The sequence below is a fragment of the Silurus meridionalis genome, chromosome 11 (assembly GCF_014805685.1).
Source record: "Silurus meridionalis isolate SWU-2019-XX chromosome 11, ASM1480568v1, whole genome shotgun sequence".
Taxonomy (NCBI): Eukaryota; Metazoa; Chordata; class Actinopteri; order Siluriformes; family Siluridae; genus Silurus; species Silurus meridionalis.
Window position 1 is genome coordinate 11064167 of NC_060894.1, and position 10834 is coordinate 11075000.

General features: G+C 41.2%; 1 protein-coding gene across 4 annotated transcripts in view; it reads right to left on the bottom strand.

The window, feature by feature from the left end:
• Positions 1-522: 522 nt before the first annotated feature.
• ttc28 (tetratricopeptide repeat domain 28) overlaps positions 523-10834 on the bottom strand; it is a 237290-nt gene continuing 226978 nt past the window's right edge. For 3 of the 4 annotated variants that reach the window (XM_046860774.1, XM_046860775.1, XM_046860777.1), the window contains 12 exons: positions 10041-10181; positions 6892-7036; positions 6434-6613; positions 5613-6091; positions 5020-5267; positions 4797-4921; positions 4313-4529; positions 3648-3724; positions 3432-3455; positions 3132-3261; positions 2855-2962; positions 523-2741 (listed from right to left, as the gene is read on the bottom strand). In XM_046860774.1, the coding sequence (XP_046716730.1) occupies positions 1234-2741; positions 2855-2962; positions 3132-3261; positions 3432-3455; positions 3648-3724; positions 4313-4529; positions 4797-4921; positions 5020-5267; positions 5613-6091; positions 6434-6613; positions 6892-7036; positions 10041-10181 (3382 nt within the window). In that variant the 3' untranslated portion in view covers positions 523-1233. The remainder of the gene's footprint in view (positions 2742-2854; positions 2963-3131; positions 3262-3431; positions 3456-3647; positions 3725-4312; positions 4530-4796; positions 4922-5019; positions 5268-5612; positions 6092-6433; positions 6614-6891; positions 7037-10040; positions 10182-10834) is intronic. The other variant, XM_046860776.1, reaches the window with a different exon arrangement.

A 10834-nucleotide genomic window follows, 5' to 3' on the forward strand; every position in this document is an offset into this window, starting at 1 on the left:
CTCCTTACCTGAATCTCAATGATTTTATGCATTGGTGAATTGTATGCACAGGTGTACAAGTGCCCAGTGATCCTTAAGACACAGAAGTTGAGGCAAAGTAAAGTTCTCTATTAAATTATTGTTAAGTGTTTAAAGAATTATGCCACCTGTACCAGCGAACCACCCACTCCATCTCAGTGTAACTGCTATGCAATATATTTTCCATCACCCATTAGGTCAGTGTTGATCTTGTGGTAGGTAGATGATGACTAACTAACTAAACACTGCAGATGATAGAACACATGCGGTAATGTGGCTCTACAGAGTGCATGCAGATAAAAACAAACAACGAAAAAGATTTGTTTTATATCAATTTGTTTTATGCAGTTGTAGTTTGTGTCTTTGAAAATATATCTGAAAATGCTGCGGTTTATTTTCCAGTCCAATATGCAGTTGTTTATTATTAAGATTTCTCATTTCTCATTTTAAAAGCATTAAACATTAAAATAAACATAAGGAAAAAAATGTAAAACTCCAAGCAAGTAAATTAAACCCTTTTATTGAGAAATGACTGAATATTTCTGGATGAGAACATATGCAAAAATCTCTTCTTTTTTGTTGTTGTTAAAAAGACATCAAATCACTGAAGAGCAAGAGAACCCATGCTTTAATACTGACACTCAATTCACATAGATGTCAGGTCAGATGCATTTTTCTTTTCACCATTTCAATAAAAATATGAAAATGTTTGTTCATCTTTTTTGTGCATGGTGTGTCTCTTTAATAATATAAAAATGTATAATACCGATTGCAAAACACTTGTTTTAATTTACATAAAAATAATTGTAATAACAATTACAATCCATAATTATAACAATAACAATAATTATATTAAAAATGAAAGAAAAAAAATAAAAAATCAAATCAAACAAACCAGTCAAAGCCATGTGGTCCTTCACTAACACAAACAGCAAGCGTCTTTTGTACTAATACCATTTTGGTATAATCTTTTTTTTTTTTCTGACATGTCAGTTTTCGGTCAGTCTGCATATATCAATGGTTCTTTTACAGTGTAGGTGGAAGCATAAGGATTATATGCTCTATGGTCAATCTGACACAGTGGACAAACATGAGGCTCATATCTGGGTCATAACCTTGTGTTATCCTTTCTACTGCTGCCAAAGGAATGGCACGCATCCAAATATTCCACTCCTACCATTTCAGGAAAAAAACTCAAATGTAGGAGAAAACCTTTCAGCATTTAGATGAGGGAAAGAATCTCCCAGGGGAAAGAAATTTATACCCATTCTCAGTGGGCAGTCTGATCGTATGGGAACCAGGGCTACTCCCTGTAGAAGCCGTGGGAGAGGGGGCAACTCTTTTTGGCTCCATCTTCCTATGGCCATTGGGTGGGTTTTTAGAGCTGGGCTCCATCGACTGAAGTCCCATGTCTTGAAGTTCATGGCTGGGCAAGTTGTGATCTTTGCCATGACGGGGTGAAAGATTAAGAAGGCCTAGGACATCCCTTTGGGAGGCACTCAATTTTGCCCCACCATGGAAGGCTCTCATTGGTCCAGACTGCTGCTGCTGAGCTGCACTGGCCCAAAAGGTCTTTAGATTGTGAATTGCTTGCACTTTCTCATCGATGGCAGCCAGTTTGAGCCGGTCAAGGTCGCCTGGGCTGGAACGTGTGGAGCCGGTGGATGAATAAGACAGGGCGGGAGAGGGTACGCTGCCTGCGGGTGACTGGTGGCCTGAGCTAGGCGAGATGTGCCCGCTGTAAGGTGAGCTGGGGTATTTAAGCTTCAATTGGGCATGAAGGCTGTCAGAGGTGGGTGATGGCTGACTGCCGTCCTTCAGGGATGTCTCTGACATGGCAGGACTGTTATAACCCGAGCTGATCTTTTGGAGCTTCTGTGATTTGATGCTAGCTCTACTACTGGGTCGGCTGAAAGCACTGGTCTCTGAGCAGCGGAAGACAGTGCCTCCAGTTGGTGTTGGGGCATCACCTGGTCCTGAAATGCTGCCCCTCTGGAGTGTCTCCACTGCTCGCATGTGGCTCTGTGTCTCCTCTAGGATCTTCTGAGCCAGCTCCTGTGGATCGAGAGGTGCGGCAGGTGCGGGTGGGTGATCCTCCTGCGATTTTACTGTGCTGTCTGTCTCTGTGCTAGACTGATCTGACTCTCCAGTGTCTGAGTTGCCTGCTTTGCCGGTCTTCTGGAAGGGCGAGTTGGCACTGGGTATCAGGCTAGCGGTCTTCACAGGCGATGTTGGAGTGCTGACACTGCCTCTGGATGAAACTGATGCCACATAACCCCTACCTGCTCCCCCACGGCCAGTGCCACGCTGATGCCCAGCTGGTCGGGGAAGTGTGTCGCAATGAGTGCCTAGTGGTTCGCTACTGATGATGCTAAAGCCTTGATATTCATCCTCATCGTGCCCACGGGCAGCACCATGTGGTGAAGAGCGGCTACGCGGCACAGCCGAGTGCCGCTGTGGGGTGAACAGGCTAGCATGGCGTGGACGCTGTCCGGTGACATCTGATGCTCCATCAGGCCGTGAAAGGAAGCTCATGGATGAGGCAATGGAGCTCAGGCTGTAGACAGAGATGGCGTCTGAAGCCAGGCTGTCAGGGCATGGAGGGGAGAAGGGTGGATTGGCATAACCCACAGGCAGCTGCTGGCATACAGACTGAGCTGAAGCCAGAGACTCCAGGGATGAGGAACTGTCCAGACTCAGACGCTTAGGAAGCTCAGTGGAGTCTAAAAAAATTAGGAACAGACATTTCTATTTAGCCATTTGTATGCAATATGCAATCAGTGACTCATAAGAACCTTTTAATCAGATGGGTTAATAAGCAGATGATGAGTCTTACCAAACAGGGCCAGAAGAGACTGTAGGGCAAAGTGCATAGTGCGGCGGTTTGCTTGCTTCCCAGTCTTTAGCACCACCTCCTCCTGGCCCACCTCACACAGGTCAAATCCTACGATAGAAAGGCAGAACAAAAGAGCTAAAGTGCTTGGGAGAAAGACAGAGAGGCTCCAAAGTCCATACTTGGAACACACACATGACACAGAATGTAACCTGATAAAGCTACAATACCATAACCTCACATACTTCAGACAGCATGTTGAGTCTGCTTCAGCACTTACCCAGAGCAGCCAAGAATTCATGACAGCCCGGCAGCCTCCAGAGCTGCACGCTGATGGACACCTGGATGGGGGCCAGTGAAAAATCCTGCTCCTTTTCTCCAGACTGCAGTTGGACCAGCACCTGGTGAAGCTGCCAAGAATGATTTGTACATTTAGAAGAGGGTCATATAACGACTGATCAGAAACAAGAAATACAAATTTTACTGCAGAACTAGATTTATTATCATTATTATTATTATTATTAGGTATGTTTAGAAAGGCAGGTCAATTAAGCTGAGTGCGATTATTGAAAGCACTTACCATTCCCACTACATTTTTAACAGCCTTCAAATGGCAGGTTAAGAAAAAGAGAAGAATACAGGATTTAATGGCATGTGAAGCAAGCATTAGTAACTGCACAATATGCATGCAAGCCTCTGAAAATACTGCTCAAGATGCATGTAACCATAAAGACAGCTTTCATATTTGAAGCCATGTATGTTGTGTGTAGTGCTGTGCTCTGTTGCAATGCCTCACCCTGCTGATTAGCTGCTCGCCGGTTTCAGAAGCTGTAATGAGCTTGCAAAGGGCCTGGAGAGCAGGAGGGGGCAGACCTGAGGACACACAGGAGCAGAAGGCATTGTGATTTCTTAATCTAAGCATATTCAAGTTACCAACGTGTTTCCACCTTTAGTCAGTATCTCTCAGTGAGATGTTCATTGAATAAAATGTAAATCTTTTTCAAGGAATAAGTAACATTCAATGTCAGTGATGTCCATCCCTGAGAAGATTTGGTGTACATTTATGTTTTACACATTTACTTTTCTCATCATCAATGTTCTACATACTTTTACAGCATCCTCCCTTTTAACTATAATTAGGATCTCTGATGTGCTTTACATATCAGACCATGCAGCCATCAGAGATCCACTGTTGGGCTTTTGAGCATGTAACAAAAAATTCAATGCATCGGAAACAAGTGTGTGTCTGATAAATAAATAAAGAAAGTACAACTGCATAGTTAAAGTGTGTGAATTATAATTATGTGTGCAGATGCATAAAAAGCTTTAGTACAGTACATTATTTTTATTTGTAGGCTATCCCTGTTGAGGGCTTCCATATTTCCAATACATAAATGAAAAAAACAAAAACATTGTCTCATTGTGACCAGTTTAATTCTACGATGTGCAAACATACAGTACCTAGCAGAGATTGCAGGGTGGCGCTGCACTGTTGGAGTCGATCTCCAGGATCTGCCATAGGGAAAAAAACGGCACCTCCTGAATCCAACCTGAAGCCCACAGCACTGAGCAGTGCCTGCCAGCCTGGGACGCCCCCCACCTTGTTCTCCACGCTCTGCTGAGACGTGTACATGGAATTGCGTTGACCACTCTGAATACGCTGCAGCGATTTCTCAACCTGGGTGTGAGAGACCAAGAAATTCAGAATTTTCTAAAAATATGTTATACATAGAAGTCAGACTTTGTGCTGCTGGCTGAAATACAGTACTCAGATTTTTAAAATGAAATTATCAAGCATGAAATTATAAATGAAGAAAACCAGGAATTGGAGTGTCTAAAATAACAAAAATACACAAACATAAATAGTTTGTGTGTGTAACATTCTGGCTGAGATATTATGATTCATCACACGCTCTAATGCTATGATGCTTTGTGCGTCTCTTACAAGATGCAGCAGAACCCTCAGGGCATCTCTGGCTTTGTCTGGATACTGCAGGATCTCAGCCAGGGCTTGGCTAATCAGAGACGAGGGACTGTTCAGCTTCACATCACTGCCAATCAACATGAATCCTATGTAAAGATGAAAAAAGATGAGCGTTTTTAGCTATAAAGTCTGGGATAAAAATTATCATCACAGTGGTATGATGTGTATAATATCGTGGCCTAACCTGCCCAGTTGGAAGGATGAGAGAACTGCTTGCTGCCCTGAAGCGTTTTCATGGCGTCAGCGAGGGCGGCGCTGGCCTTTGTGCCGTTCAGCAGGGCTGTGTAGAAAGCGTGGACGAACATTTTGGAGGCAGCTACAGGCACAGGCCACAAAGAGACCAGCACGCACTGAGCGCCTGCGGCTAGAAAGGCGCGAGTCAGTCCCACCACTCCGTCCGCTGTCACCTTACAATCTGATTCCTGGTAGGAACTGGACAGATCACCATTAACATTAGACTCTGTGTAAGGCCATTAGCTGATACAGATGAAGGCATTTCTAAATTGTCTGTAACTCAACTGAGAACATGAGAAGCAGAGCATGGCCAGTTTAACACAAACTGTGTATTTAGTGTATGGGTGATTACACAGAACGATTTTACTGCTTTCCTGTATTAAGAAAAGCATCCAAAACACATTTACTTTGATACACACTTAGAAGACTAAGTAAGAAGAATACTCTACATTACAAGTTAACAAAATAGTAAAACAATACATACAGTATTTAATATATGATATAAAGCTATTTGCTCATTCTCTAACACAGAGACAGACTAACCCCAGCACCACGAGTTTGACGGGCATTCGGAGGTCCAGGATGTCTGCAGCTGTAAGCAGAAACTCCTGCGGTGGCGGGCTGTCACACACACTCTCGGCATCACTAGCATCATCTTTGATACTGTAGTTAGACTTCATGCTGCTCTCAGTGCCTCCAGCTGCCCCGCCTGAAGTATTAGCACCATGCCCATCCTGATTGGGTGATAGCACCAGAGCTGCCAGCTTCCAAGAGACATGTGTGGCGAAGTGGGCACACTCAGCTTGGCTCAAGGCACTCATGACCCGCTGTTTAATGGCATTAGGACCGGTTAAAGGCTGACAACCCAACAGCTCCGCCACCATGTGGGCCTCTTCTTCGGCAGAAGGCATCGGACCCCAAAGCCAGCGCTCCATTACTGAGGCAGGCAAGCGAGGATTTCCTACCACCACTGCAGAGCTGCCCCCTGGGCACAACGCTGGGCCCGCACGCCGAGGATGAACCTTAGGGAGAGAGAGAGAGAGAGAGAGAGAGATAGAGAGAGAGAGAGAGAGAGAACAAATACAATTATCATCAATGTAAATTATTGCACTTCAAATTCATTTACAATAATTTTTACTCAAAAGTTTTTAAAGACTGGGAAGCTCAGTTTAAAAATTCTCATTAATTTATGTATTTATATTATATATTATGTATTTATGTGCTGTTTATGTTGTATAATTATAGGAACCTATAGAAAATAGAATAATAAAATAATTGTTCTTTACCAAGCACTTTCAAAGGCAAAACAATAATATGTCTAAATATATTGTACCTTATATCACAACGAGTAATAGATATCTGACCTTGGCATTTGCCCCCAGGCTGCCGATGGAGGGCATGGCTATAAGGCTGAAGCGCTCGTACAGGTACTCATTGGAGGAGCTTCCTTTTAGCAGAGCAAACGGGATGAGATAGAGCTCGCCTTCGAGAACCAGCACCAGCTGCCTGTGCCGGCCTACCGGGCCGCTGGAGTGCATCAAACCCTGGAAGAGGCAGGGATGGAGAGACAAAGAGAGATGGAAAGAGAATAAATATTATATAGGATGCCATTTGGGATTTTAGCTTTTTTTTCCAAATTGATGCCTGATGCTGGATTTATCTCAATGATGTTGTGTAGCATAAAACAGGCCCATGTACTGTATCTATATATTGAAACAACACATGAAATTTTGCGGTAATCTAAAAATCTATTTAAGAAATAAACAAGAAATAAACATGAATAAATACAAACAAGAATAAGTCCCATGCTGCAGTGCCTTACCCCCTCCATAGGAGCGATGAGAAGGTCATAGAGGGCACGAAGGGGAGGCTTGCTGAGGGTACTGGAGCGTCGGGAGAGAGAGGAACTCCCCTCTTTCACTGGAGACACCGTGTTACTGAAAAGACTCGTCATACTCTGACAGCTCCTGAGGCAAGGGATCACACACAGAACATAACACACCGTGATGATTAGGAAGCAGCATATACACTCTGCTATATATGTCTTACTATACAGACATGCCACTAGATGGCACTGTGTATCTGTGCAGAAAGCAAATAAGTGCTTGCAGAATTTTAAAACCCCACCACACCACTCTCCAGGAGATAAACATGATTTGTGGTGTACTGATCATAATTTGGTTTCAAAGGATTTGAATTAGTTTTTTTTTTGCTAGTATTTTTTAGCCTATGTGTATGTAGATTTGAAAAAATAAATATAAAGTGTTTTTTCAAATCTAGAATCTGCATATAACGTAGACAGGGTTAATGAGTGTTTAATAAATGCATATGGTTTGTATGCAGCTGATCAACTAGAAAAATAATTGGATTATTGAGCTGCGACTTGGAGCCACAACAGTCTTAGTCACTTCTAGATAGATTAGGAATGATCACTGGCAGGTTCCTCTGTCTGAAAAAGCAGGAACGGGGGTATTGATTGTAGATGTCGCCCCTGTGCTAATGAATCCAGAGTGTTCATAACTCCACAGCGTAGCAATGAGCACCTCAGACTCATTACATTAAAAGTGATTTTCTCATTAAAATATGGTATAGACAATGCTTCACAGAATATTCTCACATTCTCTCACAGTCTTTCGTCCCCCCCTTTAGACAAGTCTTTTAAGTGTTTTTTCTTCTTCTTTTTTTATCCCAGTCTCTTTTTTACACTCTTTAAATAAATGAGGAAGTGCAATAACCAGCTGAGTGGCAAAATTTACCCTGACACCGAGTCCCTAATGATCAGCCTTGCCTGGAAACTTCATCACTGAATCATTCTACACTTAGTAGCAGCTCAGGCTGATCAGATTTCAGGCAGTCAGATTGAAGAATTAAACAGCATTGTGATATGAATGTGAATTGTTATATAATTCTCAAATCTGACTGCCTGTTAAAATCTGATTTCATATATTACCATTTCTGTAATATAATACTAATAACAAAAAAGTACACAAATGCACTGGCATATTTGTTTTCTTTGTAAAAAACAAACTAAAGAAATATGTAAAAAAAAAAACCCAAAAAAAACAGTCACTACAAGGATAACATGCACAACCTCAGAGAAGAATACTGATGCCACTGAATTGCTCTTCACTATCTGTTATTTGTATGTTAAATTCTTTATGTGCAGTATGTACAGTATATAGATCCTATGTATGTAGTTTATTAAAACTTTCAATATTAAGTGATAAACCTTCGCACCGATTCTATGTACAAACCAATGGGTCCAAATCAATTTTCAGACCTATAGGCTGAACATTTCTGATATTTAATAGACTAAAACACACGCAAGACCTTTTGAAATGTTTTTGTACCATAGCCACACCACATGTTCAGCACTAATGTCTGAGTTGTGTGAAATTCATGCTTTGGGCTAATTAAATTCACACCAATACACACCATGTAATTTAAGAACAATATTAGCAATAGCATTCGATCAGTCGATCAAAACAGCAAATGACCATAAATTGTAGGTTTTTTAATATTAAAAAGATTTTTTTTCTGCATACATAATTTGATATACCTTCTTTAAAAAACAAACATATGAATATGTTTCACATACTTTCTAATGCAGTCTAGGTTTTTTAGCAAAGATCAATCTCCCTAAAGATGTCTAAGGTTTGCTAGTTAAGTGTGTAATTTTAGTGGACAGACAGAATTTACAACATTATAACTAGATGAAGGGTTTCCCTAGGCGCCACATATAAAAATATGTCATTATAATTTAATAATCACAACTTGTTGTGTAATTCCCACCGCCACCCATTGCATCCATTAGCCTCCACCACTAAGCTTCAGGAATTTCTGGTTCTGTCTGCACATCTTACTGATGTTTGGTTTAGAACTACGCATTATCCATACTTGTGCAATATTATTATAAACATAAGGAGGGGAAGAAGAAAGTCACTTGAAATTTCATGTGCAGAGATCGACATCTACATTCTGTACTGAAATGGAAATGTTACAAGAGGAACACATACTTGTTCACAGAAATGATTTTATGGTTTTGGGTGGTACTGAAAAAATATTGTGAGCCTTTGTAGGTCACCAGAGTTTATGACAAGTGAGAGACCACTGATGTGTGGACTCACGACCGGCCTCAGGTAGCACAACACTTCATCTTTTGCTGTACGCTGTGTGAGCAGGTCTCGATGATTGCAGGAAACATAGGGTTTTATTTAGCACGACTCTTTTTACTTCTAATTAAAGTTTTTTTCTCCTGAAAGAATGTGCACTTTTATAGGTTAACACCCAATTAAATGTAGATGCAAACCAGATTACAGTGAAAATGTGCAGAGGTGGTAAATTAGCATGATTATCATAACTGAGACTATTTCTAACCACCGACCTTAATACATTTAGCTTTTATTAGATAGTTATTGTATCTTGCCTAATTTTTATACAGTAACACTGCCTCATAAACACAAATTTTATACAGTATTAAAGTATACGGTACTACAGTACACACACACACACACACACACACACACACACACACACACACACACACACACACAAAAGACCAAGCATATGAACTATGAATACAATGTTCATCATTGTTCAGTCCCCTCAAAACTGAAGAGTCTGAAGTGAATCTGAAGTCTGAAGTGACTGCTCACTTTACTGCTCTATGATCGTACCTTTGTGTGCACAAAGCATTTTGGTCCAAGTTCATACTACTCTATGTTCTCAGCTTGTCTTTGCTCTCTAATAAAAATGCTGTTTAAAAGCCATAATGATATTTCATTGGGTTCCACTTGTACTCTAGGAAGATACTGTAGAAGCTCTTCTTGCCATTTCACAGAGTACAGTTTGAAGTCTGCTTTGCTTTGCTTTGACTGCCATCATTCATTGAAAACCACATGCAGATCGCAGTCTGGCTACAGTGTACACAAGGCTTACAAAATTACATCCCACTGTTTTTTGTTATCTAACCTGTTAAAAAGATTGTTTCTGGAAACCATTCTGAGGAAACCAGTCGGGTCAGTGACGGAGTTCAGCTTGTTGTTGAGCTCCTCAAACTGCTGGTCCAGTAGATCACCCGCCTCGCTCTCAGTTTCGCTGCTGGAGCATGCCCTGTCAAGGAGAAACACCACAATCCATCATCACAACCACACTTTAATTCCAGACATGGCATTTTAAAACAAACTTTATAATATACACTGCTACACAGATGGAGATCTAAAATCACTTATTGCTCCCTTGTAAATCTGCCTTAGTCTATGGAGTTCCTCAGGTTTGCGCATTTCCTACAAGCAACATCAATTTTATAGTCAAAATGGCTGAAAAAAGGCCCTAATGTGCCAGTCAGCATTTTAATTATGCAGCTGACTGCAGTCTAAAGAGAACAGATCTCAACTGGCAGGAGAGACAGAGATAAAGAGGAGGAAAAGGAGGAAGACAGAGATAAAGGGCAGAGTAAGGTAGAGAGAGAAAGTAAGAAAAAGATTGTGTCACTACAGTCCAAGACACAGAGCTGAGTCACTGCTGCATTGTACAATTCTACCTTTAACTTCAAATCTGTTTATTTACTATAATAACTCTTTTGAGAAAGAGTTGAGCTGCATGGTAAATATCAGCCCACTCCCACATACCACACAAATCGTGTCCATTTGCAAATGTGAGTTGGACAATATATGATAATGTATTCATGTTTTTCCTGATGCGTATAAAAGTATTGCAACGTATCTAATAATCCATATGATTTTTCTCACTTTTCTGCTTGTTTT